The 20,298-nt window shown below is 43.5% G+C and overlaps 1 protein-coding gene across 1 annotated transcript in view; it reads right to left on the reverse strand.

The window, feature by feature from the left end:
* The window catches only part of CTPS2 (CTP synthase 2), a 136,946-nt gene that overhangs the window by 27,954 nt on the left and 88,694 nt on the right, over positions 1-20,298 (reverse strand). Inside the window, exons 14-15 of the mRNA XM_023514347.1 lie at positions 17,688-17,784; positions 2,630-2,685 (exon numbers count right to left, since the gene is read on the reverse strand). Of these exons, the coding sequence (XP_023370115.1) occupies positions 2,630-2,685; positions 17,688-17,784 (153 nt within the window). The remainder of the gene's footprint in view (positions 1-2,629; positions 2,686-17,687; positions 17,785-20,298) is intronic.

Genomic DNA, 20,298 nt, shown 5'->3' on the forward strand with positions numbered 1-20,298 from the left:
TTTTTTAATGAGACAGAGTTTCACTTTGTTGCCCTTGATAAGAGTGCCATGGCGTCACAGCTCATAGCAACCTCAAAATCTTGGGCTAACGTGATTCTCCTGCCTCAGCCTCCTGAGTAACTACAGGCACCCGCCACAATTAGTGACTGGGTCTCACTCTGGCTCAGACTGGTCTCGAACTTGTGAGCTCAGGGGATCCACCTGCTTCGGCTTTCGAGAGTACTGGCATTGTAGGCATGAGCCGCCCTGCCCAGCCTGTTAACTATGTTTAACCTTTGCAGAGCTTCCAGATATTCCAAAGTGGCTGCAGGATGCTGCATAACCACCAAAAATGTATAAAGACTGCAATTACTTCACATCCTCACCAATACTTATTATTATTTCTCTCTTGATTCTAGCCATTTTAGTGGATATGAAATGGTGTGCGCCTTTGGAGTTTCAATTTGCGTTTCTCTGATGATCAATGATGCTGAGCATCTTTTCATAGGCTTATTAGTCATTTGTGTATCTTCATAAGTGAAATGTCTGTTTAGATAGATACGTACTAGATACAAGTCCCCTATCCAATACATGATTTAATCTAAAATTATTATGTTAGCTTATTATAGTAGTCCCCTCTAATTAGAACATTAGCTCCCTTGCAGGGTGCCATGGCTCACACCTGTAATCCTAACTCTCTGTTAGGACTAAGAGGGTAGATTGCTAGAGCTCACAAGTTTGAGACCAGCATAAGCAAGAGTGAGACCCTTTCTCTACTAAAAATACAAAAACTAGGCAGGCTTTGTGGCAGGCACCTATAGTCCCAGCTACTCAGAAGACTGAGGCAAAAGGTCTGCTTGAGTCTAAGAGTGAGGCTGCTATAAGCTAGGCTGACACCACCACACTGCTACCCAAGGCAACAGAATGAGACTGTTTATTTTTTTTTTTCTTTTTAAAAAAAAAGAACTTGGGCAGTGCCTGTGGCTCAAAGGAGTAGGGCTCCGGCCCCACATGCCAGAGGTGGCAAGTTCAAACCCAGCCCGGGCCAAAAACTGCAAAAAAACAAAACAAAAACTCCCTAACAAAAAAGAGACCGTGTCTGTCATTTCCCCTTCCATCTTAGGAGTATACCAAATACAAAAGAGGTGTGAATAATGGCCAAACTAATGAGTACATAGCAGTTCTTACACATTCTCGTCACCACTTTGGCAAAGCAGCTCAATAGTTTTTATACCATCATTTGGGCCAGTACCAAATGGAAATAAGAGCAAAAATTAGCTGTGATCAGCAAATCATGTTCCTTGACCAAAGTGACGTTATTCACAGCACACCCAGCATTGATTCCCAGAGGTCCCCCTACAGAAAAGAGCCCTGGGCTTATTCTGATATCCATGCTAGCCTCACATGTTCCATGTGATGCTATGTGTCCCACATAAGAATTTGGTCCTAAGTGGTCTAAGCCAAACACCATAACCTATCCCTCTAAGCCAGCAATTCTTAAGCTATGGGTCGCAACCCCTTTGGGGGTCAAACGAACCTTTCACAGGGGTCACCTAAGACCATCCTGCATATCAGATATTTACATTACAATTCATAACAGTAGCAAAATTACAGTTATGAAGTAGCAGTGAAAATAATTTTATGGTTGGGGATCACCACAACATGAGGAACTGTATTAAAGGGTCATGGCATTAGGAAGGTTGAGAACCACTGCTCTAAACAGATGAGTTTTCCAAAAACCCAGGTTTAACCCTGCTGATGCTCAACATTTTCCAGCAATGCTTACTAGTTCATCTGTAAGCAGGTAATCTACGTTGATTTCTCCGTCTAGGAGAGATACATGTTGCCCCAGTGGCTGCTGGCAGCCATCTTGCAATTATGAGGGAAGACCAGCCAAAAGGCAAAGCAGACACTCAGAAAAGGATAGAGCCAGCCGAGAGAATCACAAACAAAATAGGAGTCCTGGTTGTACCATGCTTGGTACCTGCATAGCCTATAGACTACCTGTTATCCGAGATAACAAATTTTATTATTGTTTAGCCTGGTTTGAGTGACAGGCAAGGATTTCTATTCTTCACAGCCAAAAGGATAATAATTGACATACTAATTAATAGTGGTGCAGACAATCTGCATTTCTGGAAATCAATGCTTCTCACATGGCAATCTCAACAATTAACTCCTCTTCATCACATGACACTGGGCCTTAAGCTCAATTTAAACTTCCAAAAAGGTGTCCAAGCCAAGAATAGACCCAAGATACCCAGGGATGCTTGTCTACCCCAAGAAGTACTTCGGGCTCCTTCTCAGGAGATTTAAGTGCCCGCTTTCCCAAACGTGGGAAGATTAAGGGCAGAGACTAAAGAAAAGGAATGGGGTAGTAGACAGTGGTCAAGAGTAACACAGAACCCTGATATTCTCATATTCAGATAATTAAAAATTTTGCCTTTAGAAAGACAAAAAGAACAAAGATTCTCCTCTCCCCCAACTCCTATCTCCTCTAAAAGGAGACTGCAGGAAATGTGGCCCACCTTCCCTGAGTCGTATGCATGCCACCTGGCTGGACACATTTTCCAGAAAGCTTGCTTGTAATCACTAGGGTTCCTCACACTAAGCACCCATGTATTGCAGTAAATTAGCATGAAAGCCATACCTCATACCGATGTCTGTGTCTTTCTTCTATAAAGGGAACATCACCATAAATTTTCCCTGTAAAGATATAAGCATTACATTAATACTTGTGTTATGAGCTTTAGAAGCACATCCATGGCATGCGTGTGGAGGATGACTCTTGGATCTCCATCAGAGGCCTAAAAGTGAATTAGAATCTTCAAAGCAAAACAGATTTTCTTCTTGTAGAGGACAGTAATAGCATCTTTGAAATCCTGAAGCAATTATCAAGTAAGCCATCACTGCTGCACAAATGGCAGCTGGCTGTTATCCAAGTCTGTCATGGAATCTGGCAGGTCTGCCCTCCTTCTATATGCTTGCCTACAGGGCTCAGACATTTATGTCTGCCGTAGGGCTTCAGTGTGGATTCATGAGACTCATCTTACAGAAAAAGAAAACAAAACTGAAGGCAGAGAAGATTTGCCCAGAACCCTGCCTTGCTAAGCAGCACAGTCCATTCCTAAGCCTAGTGCTTTCTTTCTCCATTCCACCAGATGCCTCTGTATTTTCACATGGTACTGGCCACATTCAAAATGTATCTATCCTTCATGGGGTGAGGTGGACAGTGCCTGTAGTCCTGGTTACTTGTGACGCTGAAGCCGGAGCTTAGGAGTTTGAAACCAGCCTGGGGGCTCAGCGCCTATAGCTCAAGCACCTAAGGCACCAGCCACATACACCTGAGCTGGCGGGTTCAAATCCAGCCCAGACCCCCAAACAATGATGGCTGCAACCAAAAAATAGCCGGGTGTTGTGGCAGGCACCTGTGGTCCCAGGTACTTGGAAGGTAGAGGCAGGAGAATCGCTTGAATCCAGGAGTTGGAGGTGGCTGTGAGCTATGATGCCACAGCACCCTACCCAGGGCAACAGCTCGAGGCTCTGTCTCAAAAAAAAAAAAAAGTACCTATTTCTTGACCCTACAATCTGACTTCTGAGAATATATCCCAGACAAAAGATATGAGATAAAGATAGACTTAATGATCTGCAATGATACGTATGCTACAATTGAAAACAAACCGAGCATCAAGACTAGAAGCCTGGTGGATTAAATGGCAGCATACCTACATGAGCCGTTCTTCACCAGGAATGTGTTGCCAGAAATCATCTGTGGAACTATGGCTCCAGCAGCATCCTGCACATAACCTATCTGAAGATAAGCTCAATGACTACAGGCAGCATCAGGTGAGGAGACTGGGATCCATCACCCAACACCGCCCAAGGACGCCCCACTGGAGCATTTGGACAAGGAGGATGGCCCAAGGACTGAGTGAGTTCTAGCACTGAAGCAGTCTAGGGCAGGAGGCAGAGGCTCTTCCTATAGCCCCAGCACCCAAAACACAGGCAAGGGGTAGGGAGATATTAGTGCTGAAAGTCATCCTTAAACCCTAACAGAACTGGGAGGGAACCATGCCTAGTTCAACAGGTAAGAAATTATCAGACTCTCAGACATCAAGCTAGAACAGGGTGTTTTAATCAAGGACCAGATCAAGCAAACAAGTATCATATGTATTCTCATATGATTCTGCAGGATTAAGATCACAGCTGTAGGCTCAGCGCCTATAGCTCAACCGGCTAAGGCGCCAGCCACGTACACCTAAGGTAGCGGGTTCGAATCCCCAGCCCGGACCTGCCAAACAACAATGATGGCTGCAACCAAAAAATAGCCGGGCGCTGTGGCGGGCGCCTGTGGTCCCAGCTACTTGGGAGGCGGAGGCAGGAGACTCGCTTGAGCCCAGGAGTTGGAGGTTGCTGTGAGCTATAATGCCACGGCACTCTACCCAGGGGCATAGCTTGAGGCTCTGTCTCAAAAAAAAAAAAAAAAAAAAAAAAAAAAAGATCACAACTGTACTTGTTATTTTCAATTCTGTCCATATAGACTAAGTTCCCTCGTGGGATTTTTTGCCCTTTTTTTTTTTTGAGACAGACTCTTACTCTGTCGCCCTGGGTAGAGTGCTGTAGCATTATAGCTCACAACAACCTTAAATTCTTAGACTCAAGTGATCTTGCCTGAGCCTACCAAGTAGTGAGGACTACAGGTACTCGCTATAACAACTGTCTAGTTTTTCTGTTTTTAGTAGAGACAAGGTCTTGCTCTTATTTAGGCTGTTATTGCACTTCTGAGCTCAAAGCATCCATGTACCTCTGCCTCCGTGCCTGTTAGGATTAAGGGCGTGAGCCACTACATCCCTCCTGTTTTGTGGGGAGTGTTTTTGGTTTTTGTTTTGAGATGCTATTCTATTTTGTCAAGAAGGCTAGAATACAGGGGCACTGTCATAGCTCACTGCAGCCTCAAACCCCTAAGCTCAATCTTTCTGCTTCATCCTGCAGAGTAGCTGAGACTACAAGAAACCACCACCATGCACAGCTGGTGTTTTCTTTTTAATTTTTTGTAAAGATGAGGTCTCACTACATTGCCTGGGCAAACTCCTGGCCTCAAGTCATCCTCCCATTTCTGCTTCCCAAAACACTGGGACTGCAGGCATGAGTCACTGCTCCTAGCCAAATAGAGAATATTTAAAGTATGTGTTTAGAAAAAAGAGAAATAGTGGGGAAAGGAGCTCCTGTAGTTCCAGCTAGTTGGGAGGCTGAGGCAAGAGAATTGCTTAAGCCCAGGTTGGAGGTTGCTGTGAGCTGTGATGCCAGTGCACTCTACCCAGGGCAACAACTTGAGGCTCTGTCTCAAAAAAAAAAAAAGAGAAAGAAAAAGAAACAAAAACACTTTCCCAAATGATGTCATCTCTTTCTCTGAAAGATTCTCTCTCATGTATTCTGTATTTTTACCCCTTTGATGATCCTGCCCACCACCAAACTCTTATGAATGATCCTAGCAACTGAACTTTTCTTTCTCTCTCTCTCTCTTTTTTTTTAAGAGACAGAGTTTCATTTTATTGCCCTCAGTAGAGTTCTGTGACGTCACAACTCACAGCAACCTCCAACTCCTGGGCTTAGGCCATTCTCTTGTCTCAGCCCCCCACCCCCACCCCCCGAGTAGCTGGGACTACAGGCGCCCACCACAATGCCCGGCTATTTTTTTGTTGCAGTTTGGCCAGGGTCGAGCTTGAACCCACAACCCTGAGTATATGGGGATAGCGCCCTACCCACTAAGCCAAAGGCGCCAGCCTCTTTAGAACCAAAATTCAACCCCCAATACAAGTTAAAAAGTAGAAGTAATTCAAAATGTCCACTGAGGTATAAAAGGATTAATAATGTATGATATATCCACACAATGAAATATTACTGTGCCATAAAAAGGAAGGAAAAACCTGTCACATGTCAACATGGATGAATCTTGAGGACAATATGTTATGTAAAATAAGCCATTTGCAAAAGGATAAATGCTGAGTGATTTCTCTTATGGGAGGTATCTAGAGCAATAAGACCCATGAAGACAGACAGTAGAAGGGTGGATGCCAGGGCTCGGGGGAATGGGGAGCTGTTGTATAATGAGTATAGTTTCAGTTTTGCAAGATGAGAAGAGTTCTGGGGATTGACTGTATTATGATGTGAATGTATTTAACACTATTCAACTATGCACTTAGAAACAGTTAAGGTGGTGAATTTTGGCCAGGAATAGGGGCTCACACCTATGATTCCAGCACTTTCGGAGGCCAAGGCAAGAGGATCATTTGAAGCCAGGAGGTCAAAACCAGCCTGAATAACAGAGTAAGAGACACTGTCTCTACAAAAATAAAAAATAAAAAAAAAAAACAGGGAAATTTTATGTTATGTGTATTTTTAAAATAAAAACTGAAAGTATACAGCTGCACTCTTGTCCCCATGCCCTCTTGTTATGACTTTCAATCAAATCTCAAACCCCCATCCTTTGTAACCTAGCTGTAGTTTCTGTGATTTTACAGAACTGCTCCCTAAACTCCAGCAGGTCTGTCTACAGTTGCCACCTGAGTGACCCCTCTTCGTCTTCTTTGACCTCTGTTCCTCCAAATGTTCCCCTTGTACCATTTACCTGTTCCTTATCCTCCACTGAGGACCCCTTCCAAAATCTATACCCATCCTTCCTCACCTACATTCATTTCCTGGGAAGCTATCACCCAGAGACTGTTACCACCCATTCTATACCTTTTCAAGCTTATCTCAAAGCCCCTAAAAGGCTGCCCCAGGAGGAGATATTTGGTATACCTGGCTTGCACAGTGTTGGTGGACACACAATATTTTTAAAAATTTAAATAACTTGCCAACATAAAATAAGATTTCATATCAAACTCAGATTTGCATATTTTCTTGAAAATTTAGAAGACTGGCAGTAGTGAATCCACAGTACTTCAAGCCACTATCAGGTGTAGCAGTCACTCCTTACATGGAGTACAAGCCCTACCACACCTAGCTAACCCTGGGGTCAGCAGAGCTAATGCTGACTGGAGCTTAAGCTGGGCATTCCCACAACTGGCTTTTCACATTTGCTGTCCAGCCCTCCTAGCCCAGCTGCTCAGTTCAATGCTGACTCAGTACAGTATCCTTCCCCAGGCCTAAACCCATGGTTCAGACTGGCTTTCAGAAGAGGTCTGTGGGATGGAGTCTTGAGTTCTTCACTTCACTTCAGAACCCTCTGGAACCTGAAAGGTGACAACCAGGGAACAAGGAGCAGAGAAGTTTTAAGTCAGGTTTATTTAAAGGAACAGCAACCTGCCTGGGAAATGGTAAGATGGCATCCGCTCCTATGGTCAGTAAGAAAGCCCTCTTATATGGAGCTTTAGGGGGTGGGCAAATTTCACAGCCAGCCCAAAAGGCTTCACAGAGTTAGGGTCCTTTGATGTGAACTTCGGAGGTGGGCTAACTAGGTCCTTACTGTCTTTGTTTCAGGAGGGGAGTTCCTGTAGGGCAGGGGTCCTCAAACTTTTTAAACAGGGGGCCAGTTCACTGTACCTCAGACGGCTGGAGGGCAGGACTGCAGGCCCCAGGACAAGTCGACTGCTAAACAGGACAGGCAGCAGCGGCAAAAACACCCAGCAGGCCAGATAAATGTCCTAGGCGGGCCGCATATTGCCTGCTGGCCATAGTTTGAGGACGCCTGCTATAGGGCTACAGTAGGCCCCCACAAGAACACTGGCTAGGGCCCCTTGGCAATGATGGCTTTCAGCTCTGGGAGCTGTTTGGGTTTTTCTGTTCCCTTTTTGATTAAGGTCCAGCCATTTGGTATAGTGAGGTGGTCAAGAGTCAGCTCGGTGTCTTCCTAACAAATGACTTCAACAAGTACCTTAACTTGGCTAAGATTCCTTTTTTGTGTGCAAAATAGTGGCTGGGACCTCAGTGCAGGGAGAAACAAATGCAATCAGGTGATGTCTTCATTAATGGTGCTCAGTAAGTACAGAGTCGGGGCCATACGCAAGCTTTTTCCTTTATTTTTTACTTAATGGATTTCAGTATATCATTCCTCCCATTTTATTAAACATCTCAAGTCTTTCCAGAATCTAATTTTATTTTCATAATCTGCTACCATCTCAATTTTATAGTATAAAACATCTGAGTAAAAATGTGAATCTTTGCTTTGAACACTGCAATATAGGTTACATTCTTTTTCATTGCTTTCATCTCTCTTTTTTTCCTATTTCTTAAGTCATTTTTAGCATCCTTTCTTAGATGTTACATGTTCTTCTGACAGTCACATTGGTAGGAGGGGAGCAAGGAACTAGGAACAAAGGTGGGGAGAGAACCTGTCAGACAAAGGGGATGCCTCCTCCCAGCTCCCTCAGCCAGTCTTCTCCCTCCTCACTATCCTCAGGAGACCCTGTTCTAAGGGTCAGGTCACTAACTGCTGTTTGTCCCAGACTTTGAGAGGACAGCGCGTCCATACTGTCATAACAGTCAGGCTTGAACACTGCTTTCTTTCTCTGTGCCAGAGACTCCTCTCCAGGCCCACTTGCATAACTTACTTAACCCTCAAAAGAACACCATGAGGTAAGTGTTTTTCTTTTTCTTTTTTTTTCTTTTTTCCCTGAGACAGAGTCTCACTTTCGCCCTTAGTAGAGTGTCCTGGCATCTCAGCTCACAACAACCTCAAACTCTTGGGCTCAAGCAATTCTTTTGCCTCAGCCTCCCAGGTAGCTGGGACTACAGGCGCCCACCACAACACCTGGCTATTTTTAAAGACAGCATCTCACTCAATCTCAGGTTTGTCAGAAACCTGTGAGCTCAAGCATTCCACCCACCTCAGCCTCCCAGAGTGCTAGAATTACAAGCATGAGCCACCACGCCTAGCCTACTTTTCTTTTGTTCAGAAACAGGGTTCCACTATGCTGTCCAGGCTGGACTTGAACTCCTGGGCTCCACTATGATGCCCAGGCTGGAACTGAACCCCTGGGCTCAAGCGATCCTCCTGCTTCAGCATCCCAAGGAGCTGGACTACAGACACCCACCACCACACAGGCTCAGTAGCTCTTCTTATCCCTATATATCCAACACAGAAACTGAGGGATAGCCAGGATGAGCAGCTACAAACAGCTATGGACTGACAGCCTCTGGTGGTCAGCAGCTCCTGGGACTGGCCTCCTAACACTCTACTAGTTCCTGTTGGTGACCAGTTTAGGACAGTGCTACTGGGAGAGTGATCCATGTACCAGACCTATGAGCCTCCGTATTAAAAAATATACTTCAGGGGCAGCACCTGGGGCTCAAAGGTGTAGGGTGCCAGCCCCATATACGGAAGGTGGCAAGTTCAAACCCAGCCACGGACAAAAACTGCAAAAAAAAAAAAAAAAGCACTTCAGGAAATTGTTTTCCCAGTAAAAAGCAAGAAGCAACAACAAAAGATCCACCCTGTGGCATGGACCTGGGATCTGGGGACCCACAGGAGGCTCACCAACTGCCATACTGCTCTTATGAGGCCACGCCACGTTCCCTTTGAATTTGTATCCCAGTACAATGAGAAACTGCCATGGCATGGACTCTCAGGGTCCTTCAGTTCCTATGGACCACATTTAAACTGTTTTGTAAATCAGCTCATTAACCCAGCCGAGGTCTTCTCTGTGTTGTTTTTTTTAAAAAACTTCTTAACAATGTAATTATACTAGGAACTAGAAGCTGTTTTTCACTGTCAATGCTTTGACAAGAGGTAAGAAAACAAAAGCCATTTTTTAGCCCAAAAGCCATTTTTTAGCCCTTGAAAATGTATCCTACCTATTCCCCATTTCTTTTCAGTTCCCCCATTTCTTTCAGTTTAACCACGCTGCGTTTCCAATGGCCTGACTTGTACCCACATCCTTAACACACTGGGACTCACTCAATCCCTCCCTAATGGGCAGTTGTCTCATTCTTTCCAAACAAAAACCTTTCTCTTTTACAGTAAAGTAGAATCAGTCATTTTAGTCAAGTTTTACTCCTTAACATAAAGAAATGCAGAGGCTCGGCGCCTGTAGCTCAACCGGCTAAGGCGCCAGCCACATACACCTAAGGTGGCGGGTTCGAATCCCCAGCCCAGACCCGCCAAACAACAATGACGGCTGCAACCAAAAAATAGCCGGGCGTTGTGGCAGGCGCCTGTAGTCCCAGCTACTTGGGAGGCGGAGGCAGGAGACTCGCTTGAGCCCAGGAGTTGGAGGTTGCTGTGAGCTGTGATGCCACAACACTCTACCCAGGGGGACAGCTTGAGGCTCTGTCTCAAAAAAAAAAAAAAAAGAAATGCAGAGAAGGTCCTAGAAAGGAATGAAGCCTTTTCCTAAAGCAGTGGTCAGTCTCCACCTGCCATCTCCAGACATCTCAGACTCACGTCACACTCCTACCAACATCACCCTGATGAACTCACCTTGGCCTGTTCTGCCAACTGTCATCTGCCTGCATCAAGTCTCACTGTCCTCATGTCATCTGCCCTGAGGATGAGGGCCAGCTTCACAGACCTCTGCCAGGAAATCACCACATGCTCATCTCCAGTTGCATGAACTACACTGCCCTGGGCTCCTATGATAGCTCCTGAAGAGAGTGAGATGGCATCTACCTCATTGTAACCATGCATGTGCTCGCGGGTGGTCCTTTCCCTCCGACGTGTCTCCTCTGCACTCTTAGACCCTGTGTCTTCCTCAGAGTCTAACTATCTGATTGTTGGTTTGGAACACAAGAATTCAGGGAATTTAAACGAGGTTGATACTAGCATCCCCGCTTAAGGCACATACACCAAATTGTGCAGTATTCAAGCACGCAAAGTGAACGGTCTGAAAAACAAATTCTTTGTAGCAGACAGCAATTTGGTTTGAAAACCATGCCTAACATGCACAAAGACTTTCTTCCTTTCTTGATGCCCTGGCAACAAGCCTTAGACTTAACAATACAAGTTAAGGCCAAGGTCTATAATATTTTGGAGACACAATCAAACAAGTTGGCTGCTGGACACTGAATGAGCTCTGAATCATGTCTGAATTTTTTTGTGCTTATTTATGTTCCCATTTCTTGAAGACCCTTAAAATCCTCTAATAACTTAGCTCCTCAGTGTTCCCTAGTGTCCCCTCTCACCCAAGCCTGACACCTCCATCACTGGTCACTCCTCATTCTCGATTTCTTCCTCTTCAAAGCGCACCATTTAAGAGCTACCTGCTCTGTGCCACTTATCCCTATTTTTCAAATTATCCAATGAACTAATCAGTCAACTAATGTGTCAATATGAGGAGACAAGCCCTGCTGTCTAACTTCCCAGATAAAATGAGGTATTTTTTTTAAGTTAAGAAATAATTTACATGGCAATAAAATATACAGATCTGAAGAGTACAACATTGGATGAGTCTAACAATTGTAAAATGTGGGTTTTAAGAGTTACATTTTATGGTGGTCCCCGAAGCTGAATAGGTGAGGTGCACGCCACATTCACAGAGGCTGGCGGGTTCAAACCTGGCCCAGGCCAGCTAAAACAACAATGACAACTACAACAAAAAATAAACAAACAAATAAATAAATAAATAGCCAGGTTTTGTGGCAGGCGCCTGTAGTCCCAGCTAGTTGGGAGGCTGAGGCAAGAGAATCGCCTTAGCCCAAGAGTTGCGAGGTTGCTGTGAGTTGTGATGACACAGTATTACACGAGTGCAACAGCTTAAACTCTGTCTCCAAAAAAAAAAAAAGAGTTACATTTTATAGTGAGTGGGATGGTAGAGCCAGGGTGGCATATTTCATTAAACTAGAAAAGAAGGTGAGAACAGCATCCTAGCCCTGCTTCTGACTCGCCTATACGCAAATCACCTCTCGGCACTGCACTTCCTCTGCTGGAAAATAAAGACGTTGGATTAAATGGCTTCTGAAATTCCTCATTAGTATAGTGGTTAGTAAGCACAAAAAATAAATGGCATCCATGGGACGGCGCCTGTGGCTCAGTGGGTAGGGCGCCAGCCCCACATACCGAGGGTGGCAGTTTCAAACCCGACCCGGGACCCAACCAAACAGCAACAACAAAAAAACCCAGGCCTTGTGGGGGGCGCCTATAGTACCAGCTACTCGGGAGGCTGAGGAAAGAGAATCACCTAAGCCCAAGAGCTGGAGGTTGCTGTGAGCTGTGATGCCATAGCACCTACTGAGGGCTATAAAGTGAGACTCTGTCTCTACAAAAAAATAAAAGAAAAGAAAAGAAATGGCGTCTGAAAGCCCTCTTGGTCTTATTCTCTATCACAAAACAGACTACAAATGTTTCTGCAGGCAAAGGGACAAGCAGAAAGATGCTGTCCTCCCAATCTCCACAGGATGGGAAGGGTCCTACCATCTCAGCACACACTTTATTCCTTGTGTGGGTCTTGGTTAGACTAGAATTCAGCAAAGCATGCCCACCCCCCACAGCAAAGTGGGATCCCCCTCACTATTTCTGCTTGGCCCTTGAACTAAGAATGGCTTTTTTTAATTTTTCAAATAATTGAAAAACTTCAAACAAAGAATATTTCATAACAAATGAAAATAATACGTAATACAATTTCAACACCCCAAAATATAGTTTTAGGGGGAAATGCTCAAATTCACTTGCATATTCCTCTCATTCAGCTTTTACACTGCAATGGCTGCAAAGCCAAAAATATTTACTTTCTGGCCCTTTATTGAAGAAATTTACTGACCTATAGTTTAGCCCATTTAAGTAAAGGACTTTGGGCAGATAGATCTTTATCTTTCCACGTTTAAGTGCTAATGAAGACTTCAGACCTGGGCAGTATACACACAAGTAAAGCAATACGCAGGGAAAAGTTTTCACTCAGTAGCAATGAAAAGAAAAGCAAAATAAAGTACAATGACAAAGGGCTCTTTTTGTTCCTACTAATACAGCAAGAAGAAAAAATAATGCTAGCACTAAGACTAGGGCAAACAGGAACACTGGCCCAGTTAACGTCATTATGAACTGCCTCACCTCTGTCAAACAATCTGGTGGAATTATCAGTCGTAAAAATGTTCATACCCTTTGACCTAATAATCTGGCTCCTGAAAATCTATCCTAAGAAAACATTCAAAAGAATAAAAATCACTGTGTTAAGGTGTCTGAATCAGTGTTTTTCAAATAAAATGTCAGAAACAATCTGAAATGTTTATCAACAACAAATAAATCTGTAGATTATGGTTCTTTAACTCAATTAAATACTGTATGCTCAAATAATAGACAAGAACACTAGACACAAGAAAAGACTATATGGAAAATAAGCACAATAAAGTCAGGAAAAGACCACGGATATACCATTAATCCTGAGGTAAAAGGTTTTATATATATATTTATTTATATATGTATATACACACATATTTGTGTGTGCGTATATATATACACATACACACACAGACACACACACACACACATATATATATAGAGAGAGAGAGAGTTTAGAAAAATATCTTATTTCTAAGAACCCTTGAATCAATTTTGATAATTCCATACAATTGCCATTAGCCCTTTAATAAGAAAAAATCTTTGCAGACAAAGATGGCATGCACATTTGGAACACAAGCCAGAAACACACCTCTGGGAACACATTTCTTATACACAGAGTAAAGATCACTACCAGTACTTTTGTCCAAATCAATTTGTACCTATAATCTCCATGTCAGAAAAAGTGAATTCATGGTTTTCATAACCCTTAAGAACCTAACAGGTAAACTAAGAAAATAAGCAGAATTATTCTTTTTCTTTCTTTCTTTTTTTTTTTTAAGAGACAATCTCACTTTGTTGCCCTAGGTGGAGCACTGTAACGTCACAGCCCACAGCAACCTCCAGCTCTTGGGCTTAAGCGATTCTCTTGCCTCCCAAGTAGCTGTGGGATGACAGGCACCTGCCATGCACCCAGCTATTTTTTTTGTTGCAGTTTGGCCAGGGCCAGGTTTGAACCTGCCACCCTTGGTATGGGGACAGTGCCCTACACACTGAACCACAGGTGCCACCCAAAAGCAGAATTATTCTTGAATAGAAAATGTAGAGTGGGCTCAGCACCCATAGTTCAGTGAGTAGGGCAGCAGCCACATACACTGAAGCCAGCAGGTTCAAATCTGGCCCAGGCCTGCTAAACAACAATGACAACAGCAACCAAAAAACTAGCTGGGCATTGTGGCAGGCACCTGTAGTCCCATCTACTTGGGAGGCTTAGGCAAGAGAAATCGCTTAAGCACAAGAGTTTGAGGTTGCTGTGAGCTGTGAGACTACAGCACTCTACCCAGGGCAACAAAGTGAGACTCTGTCTCAAAAAATAAATAAAAATAAAAATAAAAAGTAGAATGACTCGGCTCGGTTCCTGTGGCTCAAGTGGCTAAGGCGCCAGCCACATACACCTAAGGTGGCGGGTTCGAATCCAGCACAGGCCTGCCAAACAACAATGATGGCTACAATTCAAAAACAGACAGGCGTTGTGGCAGGCGCTTCTGGTCCCAGCTACTTGGGAGGCAGAGGCAGGAGACTCGTTTGAGCCCAGGAGTTGGAGGTTGCTGTGAGCTGTGATGCCACTGCACTCTACCCAGGGGGACAGCTTGAGGCTCTGTCTCAAAAAAAAAAAAAAAAAAGTAGAATGACTCTAGTAATCTGCCATCCTGTCAAAATCTTTAGGTTTTGGTTCTATTTTAACCCATTCTCTCAGTAGACAACTCTACCGTTTTCCATGTAATTCAGAGCACTGTAAGCACTAGCCTTAAATCAAATTTAAATGAATAACATTAGTGCTTTCTATCAAAAAATATTAACTGCTTTCACAGACAATGTAAGTAAGAAAATGTATTTTGTTCATGCCATTTGTGCAAAAATGTGCTGACTGGGAAAAAAAGCTTACAAAGTAAATGTGCCAACAGTGGTGGGGGTGGGAAGGGCAGAAATCCTACAAAAGAAATCTGTCAGCTTGTAAAAAGAAATATGTTGGCTAGGGGAAAAAAAGGTTTGTAAAACACTGATGCTATTTGGTTTTATATTTTTATGACACTCAATAGAGCCATGTACAGTGGTGATATTCTTATCTCTGTACAACATTTTTTGGAAAGCTGTAGAAGACAGTGTCATATAGGGAAGAGGGCACTGTTTTGTACATCACATGCTTCTTTCAAGCTAACAAAATCCGTCAAATTGTTGTCTAGAAACAACCCAAACATCCACAGGCTGATGAATGGATAAACAAAATGTGACATACTCCTACAATGGAATATTATTCAGCTGTTAAAAGGAATGAAGTACTGAAATATACCACAATGTGGATGAATCTTGAAAATATTATGTTAAATAAAAGAAGCCTAACATAAATGACCAGAGATCATATGCTTTCATTTACATGAAATGTCCAGAACAGACAAACCTATAGACAAAAGTAGATTAGTGGTGGGATAAGGCTGGAGATGGGACTAGTGGTAGTTAAATGGTATAGGATTTCTACATGAAATGATAAAAATGTTCTAAAAGTGACTATTGGCTGTGCACTGTAGCCCACACCTATAATCCCAGTGCTTTCGGAGACCACAGTAGGAGAATCATTTGAAACCAGGAGCTCAATGTTGCAGTGAGCTATGATTGTGCCACTGCCATCTAGCCAGGGCACCTGAGCAAGACACTGTCTCCAAAAAAAGAAAAATAAATTTAAATTAAAAGTAAAACTAGGCTCGGCACCTGTGGCTCAAGTGGCTAAGGCGCCAGCCACATACACCTAAGGTGGTGGATTCAAATCGAGCTTGGGCTCGCCAAAACAACAAAGACGGCTGCAACCAAAAAACAGCCGGGCGTTGTGGCTGGTGCCTGTGGTCCCAGCTACTTGGGAGGCTGAGGCAGGAGACTAGCTTGAGCCCAGGAGTTGGAGGTTGCTGTGAGCTATAATGCCACAGCACTCTACCCAGGGAGGACAGCTTGAGGCGCTGTCTCCAAAAAAAAAAAAGTAAAACTGAATTGACTGTGGTGATGGTCACATAACGCTGTGAATACAATAAACCCAATAAACTGTACACTGCTAACAAAGAATTGACAAATCACATGGAATGTGAATTATATCTTCAATAAAGTTGTAAAATTTATAACATTTGTTAAATTTTTTTCAAAACCAGCTTTGGTGCTGTGTTTAAGATTCATAAAAAGCATCAACATTATTTTGGTCTACGCTAACAAAAAATCTTAAGTCTTATTTCTATCAAATACTTTGAGCACAATGCTTTTTTTAAAAAGCTCAGTGTGACTATCACTAAATCTTTTTATATCTATATACACAAAATTAGATAGATATAATTTTAGAACATTAATTTTTTTCACAAACTGGTTTTTAAACAAAGTACTGGAAAACATCTGAAAGCCAAAGGATCACTAAGATCCATGAAGAGAAGAAAGAAATTCTGATATAGTATTTATAAAGAAAAATGTTAGTTACTTAGAGAACAATGGCTTCTTATCCAGAGAAAAGGAGATAAATGTATTCACTTTGAAATTTTCCCTATTTAAATTTTATTCTTTCAAAGAAACTTTATATACCTTAGAAGCTTTATATTCACTTTTTTTTTTTTTTTTGAGACAGAACCTCAAGCTGTCACCCTGGGTAGGGTGCCGTGGCATCATAGCTCACAGCAACCTCTAACTCCTGGACTCAAGCAAGTCTCCTGCCTCAGCCTCCCAAGTAGCTGGGACCTCAGGTGCCCACAAACGCCCGGCTATTTTTGGTTGCAGCCATCACTGTTGTTTTGCCGGGTCCCTGCTGGATTCGAACCTGCCACCTTAGGTGTATGTGGCTGGCGCCTTAGCCACCTGAGCCACAGGCACTGAGCCTATATCCACCTTTAAAGGAGAAATTCTGATTATTTCTGGTGACTCTTCTTAAGAGCTAAAAAGGCATTTTTTTAAGGAATTACCTGGTCACCCAAGATGCCTGCGCCTTCCTCTGCCTGAGCCCCTTTGGCACCTGCCCTGCCCCCCTTATCACACTTCTCCTATTAGTTTAGAGGCCCTAGGAGGGCAGGACAGGTATTGTCCTAGTCACTGCTGCATCTGCAGAATCTAGCACAGTGGAAATGACACAGGATGGGCAGTCTAGTGGGATTACTGTCACACATCACCGTCTTCCTCCTCAGAAGTTCATTCGTGAGTAAGACCAATCAGACATTAAACCAGTAGTTCTCAACCTTCCAAATGCCGCGACCTTTTAATGCAGTTCCTCGTCTTGTGGTGACCCCAACCATAAAATTATTTTTAATGAAAATACTATTAGCAATGAAAATAATTTTATGGTTGGGAGTCACCACAACACGAGGAACTGTATTAAAGGGTCGAAGCATTAGGAAGGTTGAGAACCACTGCATTTAACAGTGAAATGGGGAACCAGTTTCCATGTGAATCAGGGTGCTATACCCAGGAGCATTGGTAACTCACAAAACAGCCTGCAGAAGAGTGTCCCGGAACAGGGTGTCATGCAGATCAAAGGGGAAGGGTCTTTTGGTTTTCTTCCAAGGCCTGCCCATGGGAAAACTTTTCCAGGGTGAGGAATGCCCACACCAGAGGGTTGGCGCAGGGGCGCGGCAGAAAGATAGTCAGAGCTATTGAGGCTGCTAAATGGGGCACAGGTGAGCCTCCACAAAGAGGCCTGGGGTCCTACATGGTCACAGAAACGATACCGATATCTGATAAAGAACAATCTGGGGAAACTTACTTAATAATGAATTTTCAGTTCTGAAAACAGTTCTTCTCATTCCCAGCCTCATTGTTCCTCCCAAATTGCCAGGGATGTATTCAGGCATATCAATCACCTTAGAAAACAAAACAAGGTCTGGTTTAGCCATTTTGTAAAAATGCAATTTCCCAAATTTCAGTTTTTATTTAGGGAATGATCACTAGGTAAGTACGTTCCCTAAAGTGTAACATCTGATCAAACCTTCCAATGTTCTTGTTCAAACACAGCTGTAATGTGCACACACCTCATGCTGGGCTGCCTTTCCATCTCTGCTTCTCATCTTTCACTCAAACCACTTGTAAGAATTTTATCAGGAGGATTTTTATGACCATCTTACTGCCTTACTCAAACTCTTAGTTCCAGGCAATGTTCCATAATGCAAATTCTTGGCTTCTGGGGCCTCCCACGTGGGTATTCCTATCTTTCCCCCTTATAACCTTCTTTCGATTGCCCAAGGCATTCCCTAAAGATTTTCCACAAACAAATTTTTCTTGTGGAAAAGATATACCAAAAGAACCTATTTATAGAAAACTGCTGGAAGAATTCCTTTTAAAAAAGAAAAAGGGCCAGGTGTAGTTGCTCATGGGTGGCCAAGATAAGAGGATCGCTTGAGCTCAGAAGTTCTAGACCAGCCTAAGCAAGAGCAAGATCCCATCTCTACTAAAAATAGAAAAATTAGCCAGGGTTGAGGCAGGCACCTGTAAACCCAGATACTAGAAAAGCTGAGGCAAGAGGATCCCTTGAACCCAGGGATTTGAGGTTGCTGGGAGCAAGGGCTGCCACCACTGCGTGCTAGCCTGGGCACGCAGCCCTCTCTAGACGGAGAGAGGGAGGTAGAAGAGAAGGAGAGACAGAGAGAGAGAAGTAAGAGTAAAAGAGAAAGAAAGAGAAGGGAGGGACAGAGGGAGGAAAGGAAATGTAATATTATCTATCCTAGCACATTCTGTAGCACACAGGGCACCTCTGATCGCTCACTCACAGCAGCTGTGTCAAGTCTTGTTGATTTACCCCTTCCAGATTTACCTCCCTCAAACTTCGGGCATCCATCCCTTTCCCTCCAACTCCTCCCCAGGTGACAGCAATGGCCACCCAACAACATTGTGGACATTCAATCATGCCCTGCACACTGTAGGCAGAGTGGTCTATTCAAATGGCAAATCTTACTGTGGCTTTTTTCCTGCTTGAAACTCTTACCCATGTGGTCTCAGCCCAGCCTAACTGACCCTACAGCCTCCTCTGTTCTGAGCACTATTTCTTCCAGGTCCTCAAAGCCATCTTCTTTCCTCAGCACATGCTGTGTGCCCTCTGCCTGGAACAGCTCCTCCTACTCCCCTATTCTCTTTTCCTAAATGAAACCATCCCTAATCCTGAGAGACTCTACTCAACTACCCAACATCAGTGTCTCTAGAGCAGGCATTTATATGAGCCATCGCCTAGCCACTGTCCTCTGTCTCTGCCCTCACAGAACCTGACTCTTCCCTATTGCTCCCCAGTGAGTGCTTTGCAGTGAGACTGTCAACCTCTGACATCTGGGGCAGCTTTATCTTTCATCACTCCAGAAAAAAATCAGTAACAGGTGATTTTTATGAAAAGCCTGTTTTTGTTAGTACCATAATTCATCTGTTTTTATCTGAGTTCTGTTTGCTCTGATCCCATGGTTTGTTTCATCTTTTTTTTTTTTTTTAGTTATCAGAAAAGACTACAGTTGGGTGAGTCAATCTGTTCTTGTTTTTTTCTAAGGGACAGAGTCTCACTACATTGCCCAGGCTGGTCTCAAACTTCAGGCTTCAAGCAGTCCTCCCACTTCATCCACCCAAAGCACTGGGATTACACTGCAGAGCTACCAAACCAGGCCAGAGTCAACCTGTTGTAATGATTACACCTTTGCTCAAGCTTCTCACTCATAAAACCTTTGTTGTGTTGTTTTATTCCACACCCTAACTGCCACATAGTGCTATATACAACTCTGTGACAACTTGAGTTTCATGAGGTAAAAGTTTTCCAAGAAAATATCTGATCTTATCAGTGCCCCAGAAGAACTTTTAGAGCCATGTGAACCCAGTGTCCCAAGCTCTCTTCAAGAGTCACCTCAGGGAAGGGGTGGAGAAAGAACTCAATTACCTCCCTTGTTGGATGTAGTCTCAATTCTAAGTACTCTTGGCCTTGGCATCTCTTCCCTATCTTTTGTGCTTGGCTAATTGTTGCTAGATTAAGTATTACTGGAGTGAAGTGAGAAAGTGCAATAGTTTCCAGTTGACAAAGCTGACCTGGCTTCTCCATGTATTTTCTAGGAAAGGGAGGATAAGGCTACAGTATCAGTCACATATTTATAAGAAGTCCTAAGTATATTCACAGCTTCAACTTCCACTCAAGTTTTCAACAACTTGAACCACCTAGGCAGACAACAGTGATGCCCTCCCTGGGTTTCTTTTTAGACCTTTACTCTCACTCTTCAGGCCACTCTTCATTACAGAGTTGGGAACCTACAACTACCTAGAAAAAGTCTTTAAAGGTAGTCTGTTCACTTACTGGAAAGTTTGGTATTCAAGAAATGCTCTAGGCTTGCTGCCTGTGGCTCAAGTGGCTAAGG

This window comes from Otolemur garnettii, unplaced genomic scaffold (genome assembly GCF_000181295.1).
Source record: "Otolemur garnettii isolate 467f Iridium unplaced genomic scaffold, OtoGar3 scaffold00051, whole genome shotgun sequence".
Lineage (NCBI taxonomy): Eukaryota > Metazoa > Chordata > Mammalia > Primates > Galagidae > Otolemur > Otolemur garnettii.